General features: G+C 46.9%; 3 protein-coding genes across 10 annotated transcripts; 1 reads left to right on the forward strand and 2 right to left on the reverse strand.

Annotated features, from left to right (window-relative positions):
- Positions 1-11,153, reverse strand: Chtop (chromatin target of PRMT1). Of its 6 annotated transcripts, XM_059265764.1 has the most exons (7): positions 10,791-11,141; positions 9,746-9,844; positions 9,182-9,263; positions 7,747-7,900; positions 4,204-4,390; positions 3,226-3,363; positions 1-1,187 (listed from the first exon to the last, which is right to left on the reverse strand). In XM_059265764.1, exons 3-7 carry the CDS (start codon positions 9,244-9,246, stop codon positions 982-984), a joined length of 750 nt encoding a protein of 249 aa, XP_059121747.1. In that variant the 5' UTR covers positions 9,247-9,263; positions 9,746-9,844; positions 10,791-11,141; the 3' UTR covers positions 1-981. The 6 variants fall into 6 exon arrangements, with proteins under 6 accessions (XP_059121747.1, XP_059121748.1, XP_059121746.1 ...); XM_059265765.1 differs by lacking the exon at positions 9,746-9,844 and having other exon boundaries at positions 4,204-4,387; positions 10,791-11,140; XM_059265763.1 differs by lacking the exon at positions 9,746-9,844 and having other exon boundaries at positions 10,791-11,140.
- Positions 10,739-26,306, forward strand: S100a13 (S100 calcium binding protein A13). 3 transcript variants are annotated; one of them, XM_059265770.1, is made up of 4 exons: positions 10,739-10,938; positions 17,413-17,682; positions 18,507-18,699; positions 26,006-26,306. In XM_059265770.1, exons 2-4 carry the CDS (start codon positions 17,474-17,476, stop codon positions 26,147-26,149), a joined length of 546 nt encoding a protein of 181 aa, XP_059121753.1. In that variant the 5' UTR covers positions 10,739-10,938; positions 17,413-17,473; the 3' UTR covers positions 26,150-26,306. The 3 variants fall into 3 exon arrangements, with proteins under 3 accessions (XP_059121753.1, XP_059121755.1, XP_059121754.1); XM_059265772.1 differs by lacking the exons at positions 10,739-10,938; positions 17,413-17,682 and adding an exon at positions 17,940-18,026; XM_059265771.1 differs by lacking the exons at positions 10,739-10,938; positions 17,413-17,682 and adding an exon at positions 18,033-18,229.
- On the reverse strand, positions 13,041-17,242 carry S100a1 (S100 calcium binding protein A1). Its single transcript, XM_059265773.1, has 3 exons — positions 16,857-17,242; positions 14,674-14,827; positions 13,041-13,369 (listed from the first exon to the last, which is right to left on the reverse strand). Exons 2-3 carry the CDS (start codon positions 14,812-14,814, stop codon positions 13,226-13,228), a joined length of 285 nt encoding a protein of 94 aa, XP_059121756.1. The 5' UTR covers positions 14,815-14,827; positions 16,857-17,242; the 3' UTR covers positions 13,041-13,225.
- Positions 26,307-27,519: the final 1,213 nt, after the last annotated feature.

Raw genomic sequence — 27,519 nt, forward strand, 5'->3', positions numbered from 1 at the left:
TTGAATTTGAGAGAACAACTGTTATAATGAACCAGAAGTACAAGATTCCACTGAAACTGAACAGCTGACAAAATATGCTTGAACTTAAACCTTCAAGAGGGTCAAATAAAGCCAGTTATGTGGATTAGACCAAAATTGGTTCTGGACAAACACAGGTAACTGCACTTCAGCATGAGCAGGTGACCCCTTCCCAGCAGTTAGTTTGTAAACAGTTTCCCACCCTTGTTTGTTCTGCCTTGTGTCACACCTGAATGGCTTCTTCTTCTATTCTGGATGCGCACAAGTCTCTTGGACTCGACACAAACCCAAACGAAAGCTTAAAAATCTTTAAGGGTAGAAATTGTACATATCCAGCTCAGCATGTCAGCTACCACTTATGTGATGTCAATGTAGGCAGCACCAACTTGACCAAATCAAAGTTGCTACCATGTATATATAAGCTGTTCCTGGCCCAGCAGCAATATCAACATTTCCAATTGACTACCTTCACCCTCAACACAGCAAACACACCTTTAGTTTTAGCTATTAACAGGAAGTTTTAAGGAAGATGTAGAACTGTATCCCAGAGAACACACATTAGTGAGAACAGTAGCTCCCTCCTGGGAACCTTTTTCAGGATCATAAAGATGAACAGAAGAAATATTAAAATGTCAGATATGACAGTGAGGCAGAGGCTGGAAAAATGTTCTACTCACAAGGCCAAAGCATTCCTGTTCAAACAGAAGTCTGGGTGACTGGATAAACAACAAAACAAACTCAACCAAATCAAAGGAAAATAGGGTTTCATATAACACAGTATCAAAAAGTAGACGGAACAGACTAATTGCCCCAACTGGTGGCAGGTAAGTCCACAGCCTATTGTGATAGGTCCTTCCAGCATCAATCAGGTTTCTTCTCACGTTTTCTCAAGGTATTTTTTTTTTTTTTTTATAGATGTGGTGACTTTAACAAGAGTCTAACAGGCGGGCAGGCAGGCAGGCTTCAATCATTGGTTTCAGGATCTGTCTGTGCCATGTAGGCATCCAATTCAGCATCCAGGTGTCCTTTAGTTTTCGACATGTATGCATCCAATTGGTTGTCCAGCTGCTCCTTGGTTAATACAGGGCGAGTGAGGGCACCTCTTCCTCGGCCACGACCTCGGCCTCGGCCTCCAAAGCCCCCTCTTCCCCGACCTATCATACCCCGACCTGGCCAAATGAAAGAAAGAAAGAAAGAAAGAAGACAGTTACACATGGGTTTGATGGGTCCTAGAAAAAGTACCCCATTATGGTATGGGGGCCTAGCTGAGACAAGCTCAAGGACAGGGTAAAGAGGAGAAATTTGGAAAAACAAGAAACACACTGGGTGGAAAGCAGGACATGGAAAGCACACACAATGAGTCCCTCTTAAGTATTCAGCTCTAAATGCTACTAAAAGAAAAAACAAAAAACAAAAACCTGTCCCCTCCCACTTTGAGACAGGGTCTTGCCAATGCAGACCAGCTAGCCTTAAACTTGCACGCCTGGGCAGGAGTGTAGCTCAGTCAGTAGGGTGCTTGTCTAGTATGGACGAAGCCCTGGGTTCAATCCTCAGCACCACATAATGAACACCTGTAATTCTAGCATCTGGGAGGCAAAAGCAGGAGACTCATAAGTTCAAGGCCAGCCAGGGCTACGGAGACCCTGTCTCAAAAAAACAAAACAAGAGCCTCCCAGTTGCTGGGATTATAGGTGTGTAGTATTAGCTGAAAACTATTAAACAACATTAACAAAGATTAACAAAGATTCCTAAGACAAAGGAATCACCAAAAGTTTGGGACTTACTGTGAGTTCATAATTAAAAGACATCATATAGAATCCTAGTTAGTTAGGAGGCAGTAAGAAGGGCACAGAGAATCAAGGGTATTCATATAAACCTTCTGGATTGTTATCTCATCTGTTTTAAATTTATTAAGTCTAATCAGGTGACTCCATGTATCCAAAGACTGAAAGTTATTCTAGAGAAAAAAACTTAGCTGCTACTTCTCTGACTGGTCACCTTAGGACAACTATCTGAGAAATGATTTCAATTCACTAACCAAACACTCAGCTTTCTCAAAATTGACTTTATTTAGTCTTTCCTAACCTCTGGAGTCTCTCTCAGAAACCATGTCAAGACAACTGGAAATTGTCTTGGAAATCTGGAAATCTAGAAACCCATACAAGCTCGTACTTCATTCAATAAGCCAAGTTACATATAATGGCAGAGAAGAAAAGAAACCTTTGTTGTCAAATGTTCTTTCCTAAGTTACTCTTCAGCACCATCGATGCTAAGGATTATCAAGACCTGCCCCACACTTTAGAAAGAACAAGAACAATTGCCCATAAAGCTTACTAGAATAAGATGCTCAACCTATCAACAGGTGTTGGGAGTTTCTTACTAAGCTCTAAGCCAGAAAAGCTCCCATAAAATATGGTACTGACACCACCATCATTAAACTCTTCGAATCTGGTCCATGAGATCACAAGACAAGAATCAAGGCACCAAGGTAAGATTACTAACAACAGTCAGCCAGCTAACTGGTAGTAACACATCTAGGTTTCAACCTTGATCAGGAAAACTGTCTTTGGTTCTTCACCAAATCCTATGTTTAATTTACTTGGTTTCAGAGGCAAGGACAGGTGCCAAGTCTCATCCCACTACCTCACAGTGCTGCTGGACTGGATCTAGAGTCTCATGCAAGCCTAGCATGTGCTGTACCACTGAGCTCCATCCTTCACCTTTGTTTCTGTCTCTCTTATTTTGTTTCTATGGTGTAAGATTGACCCGGCACCTCACATATGCTAGCTAAGTGTTCTACACTGCACTCCACCTCAGTCCCACTTCTCCTATAGAAGTTAAACGGGCACTGGGCTATGGAATGGGTGTGTAATGGTGGTGGTGGTGGTGGTGGTGGCAGCAACAGAAGGCAGATACAGAAAAGAAAAATCCTAAACTGATCATTGCATCATTTTAATAGAACAATTTAATTTTCTAAAAACCTGGAGCAGAATGCCTAAAATGTGGCTCTAGATAATGTGCCTAACTGTTAATCCTAACAGACTTTGCATTGTCAGCATGTAAATTTAGAAAACAAGCCAGTTTCAAAAAACATACAAGACAAACAAACAAGCCTGCCTATGACTTGAAGCTGTGCAGAAAGGTGGCTCTGAGTTTTGAAGGGAGGAAAATAAGGGAGCTACTCTCTGAAGTTGGTAGCTGACTAACCTCTACCACCGATTCCGCCACGACCCATAGCTCCACGCCCTAGGCCCCCTCTCCCAGGACCTCCACGACCTCGAACACCACCTCTTCTTAAGCCCATTCGGGGAGCTACGGCTCGTCCACCTCGGAGCAGGTTTTGACCTTGGAGAGGAGGCATACAATGTATATGCAGGTAAATCCAAGAGAGACAAAGTAGATTCTAACCAAAGGAAGGCGGTGAGGGTTAAATAAGAATAATTAGTTAATGTTTAGTCTGGGTGGGGCAAACTGCACAGTGTGTGTGAACAGATTAAACAGCTTATTCAATTCAGTAATTCTGACCACAACCATCTTTGGAAAAAGCTGTGACTAAGTAAGTTCATACATTTAATAAGCTAACAATCAGATGCCTGCATTATGGTAGATTTAAAAATAAATGCTATGATTCCTGTTTTCAACACATTCTTGAAGGGATAAGAACTTTATAAAAAGGGAACAGTTTAACAGTGTCCAAAGAGTATGATACAGATAGGTAGGCACTATGGATCAAACTGTCCCCTCTCTTCCAGATTAACAGTTTTTCACTTCAGGAAGGCAGACAGTTAGTCATGACACAGGCCAAAAGACCCATCTTTTTTTTTTTTTTGGTATTGAGGATATTCAACCCAGGGCCTCGCACATGCTAACCACACATTTCTTAGACGTATTTCCAGAACTTGAATGGGCTTTGATTCAAGCAGCAGCAGGTGTTTTCAGATGGAATGGAGATGACATGAATTACCTGTTGCTATGCAGGTCATAGCCTCTCATCATTGCACATTATCAGAAAAGGAATGATTATCGATAAAACACATGCAGCAGTACTAAAAATGTGATTTCAAAAGTTAATTAGATTAATACAAATTTAGGATTAAAGGTGCTAAACAAATGTGATCATAGCAGCCCAAGAGAAAGGGGAAGAAGATAGAGTCCAACCACTATCAGCTACACACAAGCACTGACCTCGGAGCGACATCCCGCCCCTAAGCAGGGTTCTGGTGGCACGTCCCCCACGTAGTCCTCCTCGGGGCAAGCCTCTCTGGATTATGGGTAGGCCTCTTCCTCCAATTGCTCCCCTGGCCAGGGCACCTATGGGTCGGCCTAAACGTGCCTGGATGTTACTCTTACCCAGGCGCTGCTTTAAGCTCTTCTGGAAGAAAAGGTGTTAGAGGATTGAGATCAAAAAAGGAATTCAGTGAGATTTGCCAATTTAAAGTATAGGACAAATGAGGCAAGTGAGACGCTTGCTGTGGATATAAGCCTGTTGTGGGTAATGTAAGGATTCCAAACCAAAAGACTTTATTTACCCCAAAATATGGATAAAGCAGAATTCTGATCCAAAACAAAGGCTCTAAGAAGCTCTAGTATGGTCCACAACATTGGCACCAGCAGACAACCTTACTAATTTGGCTACTCAAGTCACACAGCAGCAGCAGCTGCAAACTTGCTACTTCTTGGCCACAGGTTGACAATGACATGCCTTCATCCATACCTGCCTCAGGACTACACTGTTTTCAAAGGCTTACTCACAAACCACTGGAAATGCATCACGTTCTGGGTAAACTGAAATTACAAGTTCACTTGAATTCTTGAGACTTAAGGACAAGAATGGCTTCTCAGTCAGAGGCCAGGGTGCTCCAGTTTTCCTTTGAGTATCTATCGCCAGATAGTCCTTTTTATTTATTTATTTACCTTAAGATGCAATTAAACAAATCAAATCAACATTCCTTTCCTTATATCTCTTGCAAATCTATAAATTCCACATTTCTCCTTGCCAACAGCTAATCCTTAAGAAAGAAAAATGGCCTTAACCTCACAATTCAAATCTATCTTCATAGAGAGCCAGCCAAATTCATGTTAAAATTAAAACAAGTAAACTATTAACCACAAAGGACCACACAGAGAACTAGGACATACTAGAGATATTAATTTTTCAATGATTAGTTTCTCCAAAAGACTCTGAAGATCACATCTCATGGAGTTAGAGTTCTTCAAAGGAAAAGGAGAAAATATAGCCTGGAATACAACAAAGGTTCTAGCAATTCTGTAGCAATTCTGTTCTTCCACAAAGCCAGTCAGTATGAATGAAAACGGTGTTCTTGCACACAATCCACCTCCATCACACACAATGGCATAGGCATATACAAATGCCTGTGCATATATACTTTCCCTGAATTAAGAGCTCTGAAAAAGATGTTGAGACATTATCATTAGCTTTCTGGCACAAAATCTTAAAATGCTTCTAATTAGGAGAAAGGCTTTTAACATTAGACACTTAACACAGGCAGGTGAAACCAACCTCAAGGGCCTGTCTTGTCATTCCCCCAATTAGCATGGTAATTATTTTTTGTGGTGCTGGGCATGAAACTCATGCCCATGGTAGGCAAATCCTTTACCACTGAACTGTACCTCCAGACCCTAGCATACAGTTATGAAGTCACGACTGCATTCTCATGTTCAATTACTAAGTATACTCATTCTCCTGAATTGTGTAGTACAGAGCCATCTCCATCTTTAGTTGCTACTCACCCTGACACTTATATATACTGGTAGTACAACTCAGCTTTTCCTCTAGAGCTGTGCTGTATAATAAAGTAGCCACTAACCACACACGGTTACTTAAAATTAAAAAAAAAAACAAAACTTTGATCTGGGTGTGGTGGTATACACCTTTAATCCCAGCACTCTGGAGGCACAAGTAGGTACATTTCTGTGAGTTTGAGGCCACTCTGGTCTACATATAGAGTTCCAGGCTAGTAGTAACTACATAGTGAGACTCTGGTCTCAAAACCACACCAAACAATAACAAAAACCAAAAACTAAACAAAATTTGGGTTGGCTTTGAGCTAATAATGCCTCGATATGCTGAGATAACCACTGTATGCCCTTCATCTGGCCTTAACATAAGTGAAAGGAAAAAAAAAATTAAGCTCCTCCATTTGCACTAGCCACACTGGAAGCTCTTAAGAAGACACATGGCTACTGAACAGATTGAGAACATCCCATCAATGCAGAAGCTGGTGGATGCTGCTGCTTTAGAGGTTAGCCTGTTGAAAGGACCTGGCACAGTGTATCAGAGATGTCACGATTTTTATTTACTCTTGGAAAATGGTGGGCCTATGGCTCATTGCTTTCCTGAGTCATGGATGAACCTAACCACTCCACGGCTGAAAGGTAGACAAAGCAGAAAGCCTTGCTTATTTTCAGTCAGTGAGCCCAAAGGTTCAGAGTGGGGGTGGGTGTTATTAAGTGCTGACTCTATGCACAGCCATGCAGTGCTACCAGTTAAAGTCCTTACAGTTGCATGGCACCGCCCTCTGGACGCCCAGCCACAGCTTGGACATATCCTTCCACAGCCACTGTCCGGACTTGCATATAAAGTCTACGAATGATAAAGAGCAGGTTTTATTTCAGGCCTGAACAGGATTACCTCTTACTGGAAATGTGAAAGAGAACTAACATTTGATTATCCTATCCTGTATGCTTGCTCTACTGTGATGTAAAAACTAGGTGGCGTTTTTAGCACTGAAAATCTTAGACCACTCAGATGCAGAATAAGATTATTCTAGTTCGTAAATCTTTCGAGACAGGGTTTCTCTGTGAAACAGTCCTGGCTATCCTGGAACTCACTCTGTAGACCAGGCTGGCCTCGAACTCACAGATCTGCCTGCCTCTGCCTCCTAGTGCTGGGATTAAAGGCGTGCGCCACCACTACCTGGCCTTGTCAATTATTATTATTATTATTATTATTATTATTATTATTATTATTTTGGTTTTTTGACAGGGTTTCTCTGTGTAGCTTTGCGCCTTTCCTGGAACTTGCTTTGTAGACCAGGCTGGCCTCAAACTCACAGAGATCCGCCTGGCTCTGCCTTCCGAGTGCTGGGATTAAAGGCGTGCGCCACCAATGCCTGGCGTAAATTATTTTTTATGGAGAGCAAAGCAACTAAAACAAAGTTACTCTCCTGTTTTTTGGGAAAGGGTGAGACTGAACCCAGGGGCCTTGTCCTTGCTAGGCAAGTGCTCTACCTTTAAACATCATTCTTAGACTAAACAAAGGTTCTCTGTAGAAAAAGATTAAAAAAAAAAAAATTCTATTTTAAGAGTAAGGATCAGAAAATAATCAATCCTCACTGATAACACAAACAGGCTACAGAGGTGTCAAACTCCCCTAAAAGAGAAAGATATTAAAAAGTTTCTTAAGCTGGGTGGTGGTGGTGCAGATCTTTAATCCCGGCACTTGGGAAGCTGAGGCAGGTAGATCTCTGAGTTCAAGGCCAGCCTGGTCTACAGAGTACCAGGACAGCCAGGGATACAAAGAAAAAAACCTGTCCCGAAAATAAAAAAAACGAAGTTACTTAACTGGTACCTGCCCAAACCAAAATTCTTTGAACATTTGTTCAGGTAAGTTTCAGCTTTTGCCTTGAGCCATCTTGGAATCATCCATTATATCCTGACAGCTTTGGTGGACTGCCTGACACAGACTGCCAAGACCCATTCTCTCACCTGCTTCAGTTTTAATGCTGCCTGGACAGAGGGTCTATTCTCCATCTGCTGGGCCAGTCTTCTGTTTCTGGCACTGGCTAGCTGCTGCTGCTGCTGCATCGAAGCCCGAATATTCACTGGCATCGGCTGTTTGTTCTTCAGCATATTAGTAAAGCTTCAAGGTCGAACAAAATGGGTGTTTAAATAAAAGCTTTATTATAAAACACTTATTGGCATTTTCATGGCTTGCTAGACCAGGAGCTCCAGATCCCACGAACTTTAAAGTGGTACATTTGGATCAAGGTTGATGTGGGTTAAAGACTCCTCTGTTTCCACAAACTTGCAAGAACCAGAAACTCAGAAATGCAGCCGAGTGCAGCACAATTAAAAGTGATAACAAGGGCTCAGGTAACAGCTCTTAGAGAAGTGGAAAGTATGAAAAACACGCATTAAGCCAATATGATGACAAGAGACAGAGATGCAGTTACAAAGACAAACAAAAATGCCTACACCTTTGGGGAGTGAAGGGTTCATTCTAAGGACAAACAGGAGGAAGGACCAGAACACCTTCGAAGTCCACTGAAATAATACAGACAAATAAATTATGGAAATTTATTACACTCTAACATGTTACTTAGTAACACATGAATACAGGTAATTAATGTGTCATATCTTAAGATATGAGCAGAGAAGTACATTTGCTTTAGAAACAAAAACAGACATTAAATGCCTTGGGAGTTCTAGCAGCAATATAATAAAATGGTGAAAGACACCAAATAAATGAAACTCTCAGAAACAAAAACTGCCTTTAACTTAATTTCTCTCAGTCTCAAATAATCACTTTTTCTAACTCAGTACTTCTGAGACAGTTTAATTAGTCAACCACTTAGGAGCCTATGAGGACATTCTATCATTCCTATTGTGATTAAGTTAATGGAAGAAAACATACAGGTGTCAAAAGAATGCCAACAAAACATACTAAAAAGCAGAATGGGAAGAGAGTGAAATGGAGCAAAGCAAGTGCCTCTTACAAGGCCCAAGAATGACATTCAGGGGCCTTTGGACATAGTCACGGCTTGCTACCTGCCTCTTACAGGCCAGCCACAACACTGCTGGCCTTGGACTAGGCAGCAAGCCTGTTGCAGCCAGGATATACCATACCATCATGCTGCACCACCCCTGTATCAATGTTTAAAAAGGAGGGTGTGAGGAGTCTTTCAAAAAAACAGATCCCACTATGTAAATATTTCAGATAGTTTAATATAAAAATCTACTGATAAGGGGTTTTGAAACAACCGCCCAATTTGTTCTGTGTACCACATTAGATGCAATTAAGAACAGAGGTCTGGTAGCCTTCTGTTTTTAGCTTACAACTGGTTTTTGTGTATTGGACCCCAGGGCCAACTTAAGTAATGTTTTCTTAGGAAGGAGCTGAAGTTGCTGTTGGCTGCCTCACCGCTCATTTAGAGACATCTTGGTGGTGCTTTTTAGCACAACTTTCGGTGCTGACTGTGCAGCCATCTTCAAATCCCGAGAATCTACAAAGGACAATATGCATAATGAGTAAAGTAAAACAATCAAGACTGCATTTTCTTTCTTTCCCTTTCTCCCCTCTGTGTAGCCTTGGTTGTCCCGGAACTCAAATCTATAGACCAGGATGGCCTTGAACTCATAGAGATCTGCCTCTGCCTCAGAGTGCTGGGATTAAAGGTGAGCACCACAACCACTCAGCTGAAGATTGCACTTGCACAAGGAACAAGGCATAAATCAATGAAAGGTCTATATTACAAACTGTTGAAAACCATATTAAAATTCATTTTTTATGAACATAAGTTTATATCACAGTTATCAAAATGTCAAAGCCCCAGTATGAAGAATGTCTGCCAAAGTCTCCAAAATGGCAGAATCAGATGTAGCCAAAGCCTAGGAGCCTGGCTTTCAATCTAGAACAGTCCTTCCAGCCTACACTGATTCAGCCAAGTAATGTGAAAGAAAAGAAAGGCCCCAAACCAAATTTTACCTTGATGCCTGGACCCAGACCAATTAAACTACAATCTGGCCACGAGGACTGGGGAACAGCAAGTGGGATTAGGGTGCTACCCAGGTGCATCTTAGAGGTCTATAGAAAATTGAAAACTATGTATCAGAATAAATGCAGGGGCTGGGAATAGAATATAGCTCAGTGGTAGAGTGACTGTGTTGCACTAATGAAGCCGTGGGTTCAATTTCCAGCTGCAGACAGGGGAATGGTGTTAACAGGCTGAGGCCATAGTGGGTTACAATGTGACATTGTGAGGCACGGACTCTCTCACACACATACAAAGAAATGCCTAGCTTCAAAACCGATTCTCAACTCCAAATGCAAGTGGCGTTCCAGTAAGATACGGCAGGGGGAAGACAGAAAGGGTTTTCTAAATGGGTATTCAATCTTGAGAGTTCTCAGGGGCACTCCACAAAATTTAACCGTAGCTACACCGGATGGCACAAGCTCAAGGCGAGCCTGGGTGACTTGAGAGGCCCGGTCTCAAACGAAAATTTAAAAAAAAAAAAAAGGTCGAGGACGTTAACTCGGAGCGCTTGCCTCGCCAAAGCAGTATTTTGGATTCAATTTCGGTGCCGCAAAAACCAACACCTAGAGCTGTCGCTCAACTCCGTAATCTTGACGTAACCTTCCATCCCACCCTCAAAGGCTCTCAAGATGCCCCCCACCGTCTTGGGTCAGTTGATTATTTCCGTTGTTACCCTCCCCATCAAACACCACTCTGGGGCGGGGCGGGGGGGGGGAGGCTGCGGCTCGGGTGTCTAGATAAGCAAGACCCTGGGGGTCAAGGCCCAGTCCCGAAAAAGCCCAAGGCACAGCACCCTAACCACACCAGACACCCCACACCAGCACCAACCACGCCGCCGGCTCGCTGGTCGGCCGCGGTTCCGGCTCAGCCTCCGCCTCCCGGCTCCGCCCCCTCCCCGGCCTGCGCGCACCTCGGCGCCATCCACACCTGCCACCCGCGCCGCCCTGCCCCGAGCCCCCACGGCGCCCCGCCTCTGCTTTCGCCACAGGAACTCACCGAAGGAGACGGACGCCAGCGCTCCTCCCGGGGCTGCCACCACGGCTGCGGCGGGCGGGCCGGAGGCCGGCCTAACCTGAGCTGACGGGGGGGGGGGGACCGTTCGTTCGGGTTAACTAGCTGGGCGGTTGAGTTAGATGCTTTAACGGTATGAAGCGAAGCTCACTCGCCGTGGGTTGGGTATCGAGCCGGCCGATCCTCCCGCTCGTCAGGCCTGCCCTTCCCTGCCTTTCCGTCTGGACGCCACCACAGCCGGCGCCGCCAACTCCCGCTTGGTGTCCAAAACAAAATGGCTGCCAGGCCCGCCAGGGCAGCGTGACCGGCTAAAATGGCGCCGACGGACTTGCGTCAATGCGCGCGCAGCTAGGGGCGTGGCAAACGGGTGCTTTGGCCGCCTCAGGAATCGCCGGGGAATCTCCAGGGGCTTTGGCAAAGGTCCCTTCAGTTAGGTGTAGGGCTCCGCCCATTGGGGGCGTGGTCATTGGCCTTGATCGCTAGGATACCGCCTAGACTACCTGCTGGAAGACTTAACGCTCCACTTTAAAGGGATTTTCTGGGTTGCAAAAGAGCGGTTTAGGTTTGATTGGAAGCAATGTTTGTATTCTGTTATTCCTCCATCCCTAAGCTAAAGACAACTCTTTTTTTTTTTTTTTTTTTTTTTTTTTTCTAGGCAGAGTTTCTCTGTGTAGCTTTGCGCCTTTCCTGGAACTCACTTAGTAGCCCAGGCTAGCCTCGAACTCACAGAGATCCGCCTGGCTCTGCCTCCCGAGTGCTGGGATTAAAGGCGTGCGCCACCACCGCCCGGCAAGACAACTCTTAAAAAGTCTCTCTTTTTTTTTTTTTAGGCTGGGCGGTGGTGGCACACGCCTTTAATCCCAACACTCGGGAGGCAGAGGCAGGTGGATCTCTGTGAGTTCGGGGCCAAGCCTGGTCTACAGGACAGCCAGGACTGTTATACAGAGAAATCCTGTCTTGAACTCCCCCCCCCCCAAAAAAAAGTCTTTATTAGGACCTCAGAGCATGGGGTGATTTGCTCTGGCCCTCTTCTCATCCCTATTTGTGGTGTGTATTTTGTTTGTTTGTTTGTTTTTGGTTCTTTGAAACCGGTTCTCTGTGTTGACCCGGCTGCCTTCGAACTCAAAAAAGATTCATCTGCCTCTGCCTCCCAAGTGCTGGGACTAAAGGTGTGCGCCACCACCGAATGGCAATTTTTTTGTTTGTTTGTTTTTTGTTTTTCGAGACAGTTTCTTTGTGTAGCCTTGGCTGTCCTGGAACTTGCTCTGTAAACCAGACTAGCCTCGAACTAACAGATCTTCTTGCCTCTGCCTTCCTAGTGCTGGGATTATTGGCATGCACCACCGCGCCCAGCTCTTCCATGTCCTTTTATGTGGGCTGCCACTAGAAGATGTGGCTAATTTTAGGGTGGGTCTTCTCACCTTGAGTAATCCAATAAAGCGTATCTGTCACAGGTGTGCCCAGTCCCTTGGGTTTTAGTTGATTCCAGATGTAGTCAGGTTGACAACTAGGATTAGCCATTACACAGGATGTCTCACTAGGATGGAGCCCTAGCTGGCCTTGAACTCTCAGAGATCCTCCTGCCTTTGCTTGTGCCTCTACCTGAGAGCTGGGATTAAAGGGTACTTCACCATGCCTAGTTAGAGCCACTGCCCCTCCCCACCCAGCACTTCGCCCCCCCCCCCCTAGTGTTCAGAACTGTAAATGGCTATAAAGCCTGACTTTGATGTGTTTTCCTTTCTTCTTTTACTCGTTTTTTGTTTTGTTCCTCCAAACCCCCACCCCAGTCAGGGGTTCTCTGTGTAGCCCTGGTTGTCCTGAAGCTCACTCTAGACCTGGCTGACCTTGAATTTACAGAGATCCACCTGCTTCTGCCTCCTGAGTGCTAGGATTAAAGGCATGTGCCACCACCACCCACCCTTTCTTCAGTTTTTTGATTGCTTTTTTGTTTTGGTTTTTGGACACAGGATCTGGCTATGTAGTATGGGCTGGCTTGGAACTCAAAATCTTCCTGTCTCATTCTTCAAGTGCTAGGATTACCAATTACTTATACAAGTCCCTGAGAAGCCAATGGCACTTCAATTTCAGCTAAAACTATGGACCTCTACATTTTTGGGTCTTGAAAGTTCCTTAAATAAGATGTAATGCACATAAACTCTCCAAGATAGGGAGTGTTGGGAGTGAGCACCCTTTACTTCACACGTATCCAGACCCGGAGCAGATAGACATTGACAGTTGGTGAGGGAAGCCTTTATTAGAGTGAGTGGCAGACCTAGATAGACCACCACTCTTGTGCCCTTGGTGGGAGACTGGGCAAGGATGGGGACATGGGGAGGTGTAGGTGGGGTGAGGAGAAAGCAGCATATAGGAGAAGTCTGACAAGGCAGAGAGGAAGGGCACTGCCCATTGCGGCCATATGCTCAACTGTTCTCCCAGAAGAAGTTGTTACAAGCCACCGTGAGAGCAGCCACCAGCACGACATACTCCTGGAAGTCCACCTCCCCATCTCCGTTTTCATCCAGTTCCTTCATTACCTTGTCCACAGCATCTGCATCCTTCTGGACCTGTGGAAGGAGGAGATGGAAATTGATACCACTAAGTTAGAGCCTGCACAGTGGTTGAGGCAGAAATGAGCAGTGAGAATAATATTTATGGGTGTCTTGAGAGACTGGTGAGCTCCTGGTGTCTGCAGAACCTAGCGGAGTTGATACTGACACCAGTTGTCGACCATGATTGTCTACAATGTGACAGGTGCTACATTAGGAACCTTACAGGCTCTGTTTTAATAAACACACACAAAATGATTTTAGGGCACGGTGGCAGATCCATTTAATCCCAGCACTCAATGGGGAAAGAAGCAGGTAGATCTATTTGAGTTCAGGGCCAGCCTGGTCTACAAAGCAAGTTCCATGTCAGTTGGGGCTACATAGTGAGACCCTGTCTCAAAAAAACAAAAACAAAAACCAACAAAAACCAACAACCCAGTTTTTGCCACTTGACCCAGGCTAGCCTGGAACCTGAGGTCTTCCTGGGTCTGCCTCGTTAGTGCCAGTATTACAGATGTGTGCCACCAAGCCTGTCTTTAGTAGGAATGCAAATAATGTGGGCGGCATTTCCACTGCTTCCATGACAGAGAAGAAACAAAGTGACAGTTGGGGTAGAAATAAAAGTTATGCAGCAACAAAATAGCAGGGCCAGAGCTTCAGTGAAGCCTAAGAAAGCTGGAGTTGGTATGTGGTCCCCGTCAGCATCTGTCTCTCGGCATCCTCCAGTCAAAGGAAGCTTCCGAGCAAACTTTCCATCCTTCCTCCCATGCTTCTTTTCACATGGGCACCTCCTGCCATGTCTTAATTTACCTACAATCTTCCAGTGCAAATCTATGGCTCAAGTGCCACCTCCATAGAGAAGCCATGTGACTTCAGAGTACTAATCTCCACAGTTCTAAGGGTCTGTATTTCTTTGAGTTCATGGTTTTACTTTTTCTGGGGTTTTTCAAGACAGGGTTCCTCTGTGTAGTAGCCTTGGCTGTCCTGGAACTTACTATGTAGACCAGGCTGGCTTCAAACTCACAGAGATCCCCCTGCCTCTGCCTCCTGAGTGCTAGGATTAAAGGCGTGCGCGACCACGGCCCGGCTGTGACTCCATTCTATGCTGTGGGTAATGTAATTGGTAAATCTGCAGAGCCTAGTATTGATAGGTGGTCAGTAAAGTAGGGCATTTTGACTTTTCCAGGGAGGTGTTAAGGGAGCCTGGAAAAACTTAGTTTACAATGGAAGAGGAAGATAATTGGGCTGAGCTTGGGGTGAGGCAGGGATATAGCAGGGTACCCATCTCCTTCCTCCACCCTGTACCTCAACCCTCTGCTCACATCTAGGAAGCCGGAGAGTTCAGTCTGTAGCAGGTCTTTCAGCTCCTTCTTGCTCAGCTTATATTTGTCCCCCTCCTTGCCCGAATGGGTGTGGAACACGTTGATGAGGGTCTCCATGGCAGTCTCGAGCTCAGAGCCCATTTCAGCAGCACACCTACCCAACCCCACGAAGATGGAAGTGAATTGTAAATCAGGTTCAGGATATCTGGGGTCTGGGTAAGGGGTACCCTCAGACTTGACAGCTGGTTTCACAGCTCAAATAGCTACAAAATGGGCCCCCCTTGTCCTTTATCTTTCACTGAGATTTTCCAGTGTGGGAGAAACCCTGTCACACCTAAATCCAGTCCAGCATTCTGGGTCCCTCCAGAGGGAGACCGGGATGGGCATGGACATTGAGCAACAGGAACCGGGCTTTCTTAAGAAGCATCTGCAGTGGCCGGCTCCTGGCTGCCTGGACGGAGATGGGGTGGGGTGGGGCAGGCATGGGTGGACACAGGCCCAGGCAGCTTTCTAGCTCTATTTTAACCTTCCAGGCCTGTCACAGTCAAGCTTTGCAGTTAGTAGTAAGTGAGCTGATGTCTACGATGCCCACCCCAGGAAGAAGTCTGGTGCCTTTGGTGAGCAGTCAGGGTGGGAGACCCAAGAGTTGTTGGGGAAGGGGGGTCTCACTGTTTCTGAGCTTCCTGTCAGCAGTGTGGCTCTTCCTCTTTAGGCACCGAGGATTAAGCCCAGGTAAGTTAGCTATATCTCCCATCTTTTCGTGCTTGGGATTTATTTATTTATGACAGGGTCACATTCTATAGCCTAGGCGGTCCTGGAACTAGCTCAGGCTGGCCCTCAACTTGTGGGCAGTCCTGTGTCCATGCCTGGCTCCCCTCACTACTCAGTATGTCGTTTTGGTTTCTCTGGGGCATGCTTCCCATTACCTCCCATTCTACTCATCCTCTCTACAGAACCATCCCTTTCCATCAGGTAGGCAGAAGGAAGGGAGAGGGAAATGTCTGAGGTTTTCCTGAGATGCTAACCTGAAGGTGCTGTCCCTGACGCTGTCCATTCCTGCCTCAGGCCAGCTCTGTTTGGGTAGCTACAGCAGGAACAGGATAGGGCTGGTTTGTGATAGAAGGACTGAGTGCATGAGGTCATTTGAGCTCAAGGGGCTGGGGGAGAGCAGAAGAATGGGGAGGTCTATTGAGAAAGGACTGCCAAGCTAGGGGGCCTCAGGCCTTTGGCCCTGGGAGGGTCATGCTTTCCACAGCCTCAGGGGCAGCTCAGATGTCTCAGATCAGGTGTCCTCATCCTTCCTCACCACTGGGTATACTGGACAATAGGTCCTGATTAGATGACATCCCAGCTCTTCAATGGAGCCCTTGTGACTGTCACCTGAACTCCAGTCACAAGAAGCAGTTGTCACAGAGACAGGGGCAGACAGAACCCAAGCCGGGCTGATCAGAGGGATAAAGGGCGCTCAAGGGAGGGATTTGGGTGGCTCAGTTACCGTTCTCATCTGTGAGGGGCACCTGGAGGTCTGCCTGGAGCCCTCCAGCAGCTGGGAATTTAATGGAGGGGAGGACCTAGGGGTGGAGCAGTGGGAAAACAAAAGGAAAAATTTGGGGAGAGAGACGTGGGGGTCAAGGCTGAAAAAAAAGGGATAAGGAGGAGGTCTTGTGAAGGCAGAGATAGGACAGGGCATACTGCCACGGACCCCCTTCTTCGTGATATCACAGGGCCTATGCTCTGCTGCTCCTGACTTCCTTAGGATTTGGTTCTTGATAAGGCTGGTTAGGGGTGGCAGAGACTGAGGCTGGGGAGGGGGCAGGAACAGCCGTTCTTACCCTAAAGGAGCAGGGCTGTCTCTCCTCCCTTTCCACACCTAGAGACTGGGGTACCTGGCAAGGGACACTGGGTTCTGTGGGAAGGTCTGGTGGCCTGGAAGCTGGGTGGCGTCCTCACTCACCAAACTTCTAGCTCTCTGACCTTCACTTACCTCTTCTCAGTACTTTCCAAACCTTATCCCCCCTAGATCTCAAACCGCCCTTTCCATTCCCTTGACTGAGTCCTGCCAGACCCTTGGCAGACCCTCGCAGACTGTATCCTTTTCCAGGGCTCCTGGGGTCTTTCTGAGGCTCCCTGTCCTCCAGGCTGGCTAAGCCAGGGACCTATCCTAGTCAGGGTAGGGTACTCACGGTTGGCCTGGGCCTGAGGTGGGAGCAGGTTCTCGACAGGCAGGCAGGCTGCAAATGTGGCACCTCGAGAGCGGTGTGGGGAGACCTGCCCTTCCCTGCCGACCCTCCTCCCCACCAGCTCCACCCCTTCACCAGCGACACCGCGAAGGGCCAGAGGCCAGGAGTGGACAGAGGCGCCCTCTGTCTCCCGGGCGGGAACGGGCTGCCCCGTGTTTCTTCCCGTTCTTTATTGCATCCCCTCCCGGAGCCCGCAAGAAGGAGGTGGAAGAGAAATCTTGGGAAGGGTGCTGTGGGGCGGACTGAGCAGGGGAAGGGAAGGATTCTGCACAGGGGTGCTTAGCCTGTGCGCCTCCGTGAGGGGCGTCTGTCTCGGAACTCAGCGAAGAATTTCAATTGGAGTTTCATTACGGGGGGGCCTCAGTCTGGGGCTTTCCGAGTGCCCTTGGGCTGTGGGGTCTTTTGCGGGGTCTCTGGTTTCTCAGACGAGGCTTACAGTGCTGAATTCCCCAAGCGTTTTTTTTTTTTTTTTTTTTTAAATTTTAATTTTGCCAAACAGCAGTAGCAGCCCCTCTGACAGACTCGTGACTAACCATCGTAACTGGGAGGGATGGGACCCTATGGTCCCTCCTCAACAGGCTCTGTCCCAGTCGCGTGGCGCAGCGTTGGGATGGCTAGTGACAGCAGGGGCGGTCCCCTCTTTTCCGAATCAGCGGAGGCGGAAACTTGACACTTCGGAACTGGGAGTGGCTGTCTTCTTCCCCTGGTGCTTAAAAACTTCAGCCTTGAGGCTTCAGCTCAGCTTTCTGCATCCCATCTCCCTTCCCGGGTGAGTTCCTCTCTCCGACTCTGCAGAGAGCCTGGGGACCTCTTCTTTATCAGCTCCCAGGTTCCTCCTTCCAAGTGGGTTCAGGCAGAGATTCAGGAAGTGGCCTCAGGAAAGCAGGCAAAGGTCCTTGCAGGAGTATGTGGGTGGGTGGACAGAAATGAGGGGGATGAGTAGGCATGTTTCTTCCCTTCCTGGAGCCCCGAGGGCACTGGGTGTCCACGCCAAACACTTCGTGGGCTGTGGGCTTGAGGAGTTGGAAGAGTCCCTTTCTGGACCTTGTCAATCATAGAGTGGAGAAGTTGGTGGGGTCTCGCGCTGAGCACTCTTGGACCCCCTCAGAAGAGGTAGGGTATGGGGCAGAGAAGATGGGTCTGGCCCGATTGAGCCTTTGCCAACACACTAGGCTTCTCTACTATGAGCAGTAGCCAGTCTGTGGGAGGGTGGAGACTCTGCTCTCAACATAAATAAGCATTGGAGACAAACAACTTCCTGACCCTAAGACAGGGAGTGACAACAAGAAAGGGTCATTAGAACAGAGACCCTACAGGTGATGCTAGCACACTCAGAAGACTCCAAAGAAAAGCCCTCAAAGATAGAGTGGTTGCCACACAGCGAGACCGCTACAGAGGCATCCCTAAGACAGACACTTAAGAAGGACACTCAGACATGGGAGTCGGGGAAACATTCTTTCTGGAAGTGAACCTAAACTGAAATACTGTTGCCCGTTCTGGACTCTTTCATCTTTCCAACACTGACCCTTTCAGGCTGCCACCTTACCCATTCTTGGATCCCTAACTCTCGTGGTCTCTTTCTTCCCCTGCCAGGTCACCCTGTGAAGACCTCAGCTCCTACTGTGGGGTACTAATGGCAGCCGAGCCGCTGACCGAACTGGAGGCAGCCATCGAGACCGTGGTCACCACGTTCTTCACCTTTGCAGGCCTGGAAGGACGGAAAGGCAGCCTGAGCACCAATGAGTTTAAGGAACTGGTCACCCAGCAGTTGCCCCATTTGCTAAAGGTTGGTGGAGGTCTCTGGGATTGAGACTGGTCCATGTGTGCCGGGTGATGACACCGAGTGGGTGATGTGACAGGGACAAATGTGAGTGACTGCATGTGTGCTGGGTTTCCCTGTCTGAAGGGTGTGTGTGTGTGTGTGTGTGTGTGTGTGTGTGTGTGTGTGTGTGTTTGTGTAAAAACTAGATGAGCGAAGATGCTGTGTTGGTGCAAATGGGAATGTGTCAAACAAGCTTGTTGAGTACTTGAGTCTGCCTGGGTCTCTCTACTCTCATTTTCTCAACATATTACTGGACCCAGAGGTGGATTCCCAGAGATTTGCAGACGGTAAGAACTAGAAGGAGGCTTAGCAAAAATAAAGCCATACCCAGGCCTGGTGCTGCCTGCCTGTACATAGGTAATCTCAGCACTCAGGAGGCTGAGGCAGAAGGATCAGGAATTTGAAACGAGTTTAAGGAGAACCTTTCTCAACAAACAACACATAAAGTCATAGCGAGCTATATTCTCAGGGTACCCGGGTCTATGAGGAGCTTCCACGATTAGTTCCCACCACCCACGAGTAGTTCCCATCCCCTCAGTAAGGCTCGTTCTACAGAAGTGATTGGGGGTCCTAATTTGTTGACTCCGAGTTTGTACGCTATTCTAGTCTGTTAACAGTTTATTTTAATCCTTTATGAAAATTCACAGCCACATAAGAGTGTGTGACTGTGGCTGGGCGTGGTGGCTCATGCCTTTAGTTCCAGCACTGGGGTGGCAGAGGCGGGCAGATCGCTTGAGTTTGAGGCCAGCCTGGTCTACAGAGCAAGTTCCAGGACAGCCAGGGAGACACAGAAACTGTAACCAAAACAAAACAAAGTAAAACAAAATCAATTCCTTACTCTCTTCAGTCCATCCTTCAATAGCCATCTCATATTCCATTCAACTGTATGTTCTTCATTAGCCAAAAATTGTGCCAATCCTCCAGCTCCCGGAGCTTTCAGAACCTCCTGTGCCCTCCCTTTGTCTGATCACACTCCCTTGTTCCACTTCTTATTTTCGTGTTATTTTTTTAACAGATTTATTATTTTGTGTGCATATGCAGCACATGTGTTCTGGTGTCTGCAGGGGTCAGAAAAGGGCATCAGGTCCCCTGGGACTGGAATTGCAGTGAGTGCCAGGATTAAAGGAACACACCACCATTTGAAGCCATTTATGGGGTGTCGTCCCCCCCCCCCCCCCCCCCCCCCCCCCCCCGCTTCTTTGGTTTTTCGAGACAGAGTTTCTCTGTGTAGCCCTGGCTGTCCTGGAGCTTGTTCTGTAGATCAGGCTGGCCTCAGACTCACAGAGATCCACCTGCCTCTGCCTCCCAAGTGCTGGGATTAAAGGCATGCACTACCAGCCCAGGTTCCTCCTCCTCCTCCTCTTCTTCTTTGTTCATTTGTGTGGTTTTAAAAAATGTAATTAATTTTTCATTTTATGTAGAGGATTGCCCATATGCAGGTCTGTGCACCATTTTCTGCCTAGTGCCTACAGAGGCCAGAGGATGGCTTTGGATCCCCTGGAACTGGAGTTACAGATGGTTGCTAGCTGCCATGTGGGTGCTGGGAACAAAAACCTGTGTTCTTTACAAGAGCAGCAAGTGCTCTTAACTGGTGAGCCATCTCTCCAGCTCCCTTTTTTTGTGTTTTTGAGACAGGGTGAAAAGTTTGTATAGTTCAAGATAGCCTTGAAGTCATTGCAGCCCTCCCGTTTGGGCCTCCTTGGTGTTAGTTTGGGTCCGGTTCTGAGTGTCTCGACTGCTCTGTTTTTGTTTCCTCCCATCAACTTCATCTCCTCATGCCTCTTCTTATTTAGCTCATGTTCTAAGACACACCATTATAATCACACTTGCAAACCCCTTGATCCTGTCTCTCTATCCTTGTCAGTCAGGACCCCCACATACCTACATTTCTGCCTAAACCCACCACCTGTGTCTGTCTGCACTTGGAGAGCTGACTCTACCTAGAGGATCATGCACAGCCAGGTTGACTTGTTTCTCTAAATCTATAACCACAAACTCCAGAGGAACCCTCGGCAACGTGGAGCACTTCTGTATTTCCTTGTGAATGGTTGGGACACAACCTTTTCCTTCCTCAGATTCCAAAACCTCCTTCCACAGTCTCCCTGTCCCCGAGGAATTGACTCACTTCGAAAATAAGCAATCTCGAAGGTTCTCTGTGCTCCCTCATCCCCAGAGCGTCTCCTGGGTCAGCATCTACTGTGCCTTCCTTCGGGGCCTCACACGTGATCTGTCCAGGCTTCTAAGGCCAGCTCTCTGCTGGTGTCCTGCAGTCCATCCCTCTCACCTACTTAGAACACTTGCTCCTGCAGTGATTCCCTTTTCCCTCTGCACCGTCGCGTTTCCCTTCTTCTGGATCGTTTGTAGTAGATTACCATGTGCTGGAATTCATAACAAAATCGGCTTAGAACTCGAGTACCGGGCCCTTTCTTTTCTTTTCACCTCCCAGTTCAAAATGCTTTTTTTCTCTTAAGAGCCAGAATCCGGGTGGTGGTGGCACCTTTAATCCAGCACTCCTGTCCCCCCAAACAAAAACCTTCCTGGTGACAACAGCAATGCTCTTTCCACTTTGCCCAAACATGCCTCTGAATAGACCTGTGAGAACTTTAACATGGAGGTGCCCCCCCCCCAACCCATAGGAAAGGGATACCAAATCCGAACAGGCACATGTGACACTACAGCGGTCTAAGCGTCTATTTATGGAAGCCCCCCAATTCTCCTCAAAACCACTCTGTTCGAGGTGGACACTAAGACTGCTTTCCCTCCCTTACAGGTTGAGGACACGGCGGAGGTCCAGAATTGTTAAGTAGCTCGTCCAAAGCCCCAGCGTTTAGAATAGGCCCTGGATTGACCGGAAAAGAGGGCTGTGTTTCCTCGCCTACACTGTAGTCTATGCGATTTATTTAAGGGGTTGTTTCAGAAGGACTAACTGGACCCTTCCAAAGGAAAGTGGCTTGAGATGCCCTACATTTTGGGCTATTATTTTGCAAAGGAAAGCTCCAGAGTACGGGAACAGAATCTACCGTGACTCTGCAGCACAGAAAGGGCCAAGGAAGGCAGTTCAAAGGCTCCTAGCCCACTCAGCCACACAGCATCCAGCGGTCACGTCAGCCAGAGGTGACTAGGGCCTGGGGTTAGCAGATTGCCTAGGAACTCATTATCAGTCATCATCAGTGGTCCTGTGTCGTTCAGCCGGCCTGAGGTGGTGGCTGGTTCATGTAGGTTCCCTGGCTCCAGGCGTGCACCGGGATCTTCCGGTGGATCTGGCTGGATGCCTAGTGGGACCTCCTGAAGCTCCCGGCTTTTTTTCCCTTGAGGCACCAGCTCTGGGCTAAACTTCATTGCCTGGGGCTAGGAAGCCCAGTCATCAGTCCAGGGTGGGACAGCTGGTTCTGGTTGTTCTCATTCAACCCAGCCGGGTTTACCACTAGCTCCCTAGACCCCCACCCCCACTTCCGCACGCACACAGGCAGATCTCTGAGTTCGAGGCCAGCCTGGTCTACAGAGTAAGTTCCAGGACAGCCAGGGCTGTTACACAGTGAAACCTTGTCTTGAAAACCAAACCAACAAACAAAAAAAGAGCTAGAATCGTCTTAGACCTTCAATAGGCTCAACACTGAAGCCTTAATGAAATCTTCTCGGTAGTTTTAACATCTTTGAGGAAAGTAAACTTAGCCCATCGTAGGGCCACTTTCCCTGGGTACACAGAGACTCCTTGCTCTTCTGTACTGTGTCACTTTGTGGGGTGGAATGAGTATTTTCGTCCCACCAGCCAGCTCCCAAATAATGACATGGAGATTTCTTATTAACTATAAAAGCTTGGCCATTAGCTTGCACTGGTCCCACTAGCTCTACAACTTAAATTAACCCGTTTAATCTATGTTCTGCTACTTGATGTTACCTCTTCCATCTTGCGCCTCCTGTTTTCCTCTCCATGTCTGGCTTCTCTATGGCCAGTTCCGGTCAGCTAGTCACTGGCTCTGCTCCCTGATTCAAGGTATAACTTTATTGGGCAGTCTTGGGAGTGCCAGAGGGCAATCAAAATATCCCATAATAGTGGGGTTCATGCTTACCACATTTCCTGCAGAAAGTCAGGCAGGTCTTAGAAAGTTCAAGATGTTCTTGGGAGTGCCATCAACACTGAAGCTTTTGCTTATTTATTTTTAATACTTACTGTTTTTATTTGATGTGTCTGGGTGTTTTGCCTGTGTGCATGTCTCCACACCATGTGTTGGTGGGGGCTGGAAGAGGGCAACAGATCCCCTGGAACTAGAGTTACAGATTGTTGTTGTTAGCAGTCATATGGGTGTTAAGGATTGAACCCAGATCCCCTGGAAGAGTAGCCAGTGCTCTTAACTGCTGAGCCATCTCTCCAGCCCTGTTTGTTTATTTTTTTGGGACAAGTCCCTCTGTATGTCCCCAGCTGGCCTTGAACTTGAGATCCTCCTGCCTCTTCCTCCCAAGTGTTACAGGTGGACACCACCACACCTATATCTCTTCTTCTTCCTCTTCTTTTCCCCCATCCCCATGAGACAGGGTTTCTCTGTATAGCCCTGGCTGTCCTGGAACTCATTCTGTAGACCAAGCTGGCTTTGAACTCAGAGATCTGGCTGCTTCCCAAGTGCTGGGATTAAAGGTGTTTGCCACCCCTTCCGGCTTCTTTTTCTTTTTACTTTTGATACAGGGTCTCTCTGTGTATCCCTAGCTGTCTTGGATATAAGGATGTTGGATCCCCTGGAACCAGAGTTACTTATAGTTAGTTATGAGCTGCCATGTGGGTGCTGGGAATTGAACCTGGTTCCTCTGGAAGAGCAGCCAGTGCTCTTAACCTCGGAGCCATCTCTCCAGTCCCCTGGTTAACATTCTTATAACTAAAAGCTATTTTAAAAAATTCTTTGTGAGACATGGTCTTATTATGTATCCCAGTCTGGCCTCAAACTTGCTACATAGCTAAGAATCATCTTGAATTCCTGATCCTCCTGCCTCCACCTCCCAAGTGCTGGAATTACAAGCATGTACTACTATGCCATGTTTACCTATTAATAATAGTTTTGTGTGTATGGTATTAGAGGTTGAAACCAGGGCCTCATGCATGTTAGGTAAACTCCCAAGGGCTGAGCTATATCCTTACTTGCCCCACCCCCCTTTTTTTTTTGAAACAGACTCTCATTAAACAGCCCAGGAAGGCTTTGAACTCATGATCCTCCAGACTTAGTCTGCTGGGCAGCTGAGACTACTGTCCTGCACCACCAGGCCTGGCTCATTTCTAGGGTTTTTGTTGTTGTTGTTGATGTTTGTTTGTTTTTGTTTTTGTTTTTTTTTTTGTGGTGGGGGCAGGTGCAGGCAGGGGAGAAAGACACAGAGCAGTAGCTAAGAATTGAAGCCCTGATTTCGAAAATCTGGGTTTGAGCTGGAGCAATGGCTTAATGGTTTAGAGAGAAGACCAGGTTTCTGTTCCATTGCCAGCATGATGGCTCGTCACTGTCCATTCTCCAGTTCCAGGGGGTCCACACTCTCTTTTGGCCTCAGCAAGTACCAGGCACATACATAGTACAAAATGCACATACATATAAGATAAAATAAAAGAGAAAAAGCTCTCTGTGAGTTTGAGGCCAGAGAGAGAGAGAGAGAGAGAGAGAGAGAGAGAGAGAGAGAGAGAGGTCGCGAGAGCAACCTGGACTCAAATACAGGTTCTAGCTGTTCAACTGTGCTTGGTGCCAGTACCTGGCCTTTCTGGGGTTTAAGTTTCTCATCTGCTAGGCAGACTCATCATGCCTTTCTTGTTGGACTGGTGGTGGACTTCAGCCTGTACTTATTGAAGATTTGCTCTGTCTTTTCCTGTCTTAGCGAACAAACTTCAGCTGCGTGCTTGACATTGAAAGTGTAGTGTTGGACAAGGTAGACCAGGCCCTTGTGCCACGGAAGCTGTCATTCCAGTGGACCATGAGGCTCAAATGAAATAAAACATAGTGTAATACCACAGTGCCTGGAGTCAAGGACGTAGCGGGTTGCCCTCCTACATTTCCCCTGACTGGTAGTGGAGGAAGTGCTGTACAGTGAGTGAGCTTAAGACTCTGCTAAACTCGGGCTGGAGAGTTGGCTCAGAGGTTAAGAGCATTGACTGTTCTTCCAGAGGTCCTGAGTTCAATTCCCAGCAACCACATGGTGGCTCACAACCATCTATGATGAGATCCATGCCCTCTTCTGACCTGCAGGCAAATATACAGACATTATTATGTGTATACATTATTATACACATCATCATCATCATCATCATCATCATAATAATAATAATAATAAAAGACTCTGCTAAACTCAGTGGGTAAGCCTGATGACCTTGGTTCTATCTCCAGGTCCCACATAAAGGTGGTGTGCCCCTCCCCTGTATCATACACATGCATAATAAATCTTTTGGAAAAAAAAAGAGAAAAAGACTCTGCTAAAAAACAAAACAAAACAAAAAACCAAACCAAAACCAAAAACCCTCTATGGATTTGCTTCATGTCATCTAGAGATTTGTTTGGCAGATCTTTGCCTTTGTCCAGATGTTGACCCAAATGTTGAGTGTGGGGCTGGAGAGATGGCTCAGTGGTTATGCACACTACTCTTGCAAAGGACCCAGGCTCAGTTCCCATATGACAGCTCAGATCCATCTGTTACTTCTGTTTAGACAGCATCCTTATGTTGGTTTGAAAGAAAATGGCCCTCAAAGGGAGTGGCACTATTAGGAGGTGTGGCCTTGTTGGCATAGGTATGGTCTTGTTGGAGGAAGTGTGTCACTGTGGAGGTGAGCTTTGAGGGTTCATATATGCTCAAGCCACACCTAGTGAGACAGTCTTCTGATCAAGGTATAGCCAGCACCATGTCTGCCTGCATGCTGGCATGCTCCCCGCCATGATGATAATGGACTAAACCTATAAACTGTAAGCTGCCACCTCAATTAAATGTTTTCCTTTATAAGAGTTGCTGTGGTCATGGTGTCTCTTCACAACATTAGAAACCCTAATGAAGACAATCCTCTTCTGACCTCTGTGGGCACCAAGCATGTATGTGGTACACATACATACCACATGTTGGCAAAATGCTCATACATATAAAATAAAATGAATGAATCTAAAAACCCTTGGATATGGGACCTCAGGCAGTGCAGTTCTGGGTCCGTAGCCTCATCCTTTGGGCAGGTGTTGGCATTGTCTGAGGGAAGCACCTGATGGTTCTTCCCTCTCTCCCTGCTCCAAGAGCCCTAGTTCCTAATCCTTTTACATCTTCTTAGGATGTAGGCTCTCTAGATGAGAAGATGAAGAGCTTGGATGTGAACCAAGACTCGGAGCTGAAGTTCAATGAGTACTGGAGACTGATTGGGGAACTGGCAAAGGAAATCAGGAAGGAGAAAGCCTTGGAGATCCGGAAGAAGTAAAGCCTGCATGTCAGGATGAAGGAAATAAGGAAGGAGAAAGCCTTGGAGATCCAGAAGAAGTAAAGCATGCGTGTCGGGATTGGGGCCCAGCAGAGTCAGCTGGGCAGGGCCAGGCAGAACCCCACTCCCTCTAATAAAGCTTCCTTCTTGAAACACAGATGCTTATTTTTATATTCTACCAGATTTCTTTTTGTGAGACCAGGGAATGGGAAAGCCCTGAATTTACCTGAGGTGAAAACATGAAAATTGTAGGCACTTTGAAGGCAAGGAATGTGATTCATCTTCAGCTCTCCTGCAGCATCTAGCACCCTACCTACTGTATGATTTCTTCATCCCTCTGGTGTTCAGGACAGAACTCAGGTCCTCGAGCATGTGTGACATAGCAATAGGTCTTGCATTAAGCAGGTGCTCAATAAACACATAGTTGATGAGTGAAAAATATGGAGACATAGGGGCTGGAGAGGCTCAGTGGTTAAGAGCACTGGCTGTTCTTCCAAAGGACCTGGGTTCAAGTCCCAACACCCACATGGCAGCTCACAACTGTCTATAGTTCAGGTCAAGGGATCTGAGACCCCAATACAGACATACAGGCAGGCAAAACACCAATGTACATAAAATAAAAATAAATAAATCATTTTAAAAGAAAGAAAGAAAAATGCAGAGATTTGAGGCAGGCAGCTCCTGAGGCTCAGCTCCATGGCTCCAGCTTCCAGTTTTCCCCATATAACTCCTGGAGTTTGTTCTTTGACTGGTCATGATAATGAACGCCTGTTAGACATTTTACCCATATTGCCCTTGTTAACTGTCACAGCTGTTAAGGTTAATTAATCCAATTTTTACAGAGTTGAGGATTAACCTAAGATCTTGCACGTGTTAGGCGACTGGGAGGAGTCACACCCCCAGGCCTCTTTTAGCTTTTTTCTTTCTTTTTGTGTTATTGTTTTAATAATTTGCTTATTTTTATTTTATGTGCATTGGTGTTTTGCCTGCATGTGTGTCTGTGTGAGGGTGTCAGATCCCCTGGAACTGGAGTTACAGACAGTTGTGAGCTGCCATGTGGGTCCTCTGGAAGAGCAGTCAGTGCTCCTAACTGCTGAGCCATCTCTCCAGCCCCCTTGGGATTGTTTTGAGATAGAGTCTTGCTCTCTTCAGCAATCTTCCTTCCTCAGCTTCACAGGCGCTGGGATAACAGGTGCACTACCACGCCTGGCTTTGAGGAAACATTTTTAGGGAGGCTATGTTGCAAAGACAAGAATCACTAGTGCTGGAGTGGAGAAGTGCTGCTCAAATATGATAGGGAGAGGGAGCTGTGGTAGTATGGAGTGCTTAGGGACAGAGTTGTCCCCACCCTGCATTCTCTGACTTGAGGG

The sequence above is a fragment of the Peromyscus eremicus genome, chromosome 6 (assembly GCF_949786415.1).
Source record: "Peromyscus eremicus chromosome 6, PerEre_H2_v1, whole genome shotgun sequence".
In the NCBI taxonomy this organism is placed as follows: Eukaryota; Metazoa; Chordata; class Mammalia; order Rodentia; family Cricetidae; genus Peromyscus; species Peromyscus eremicus.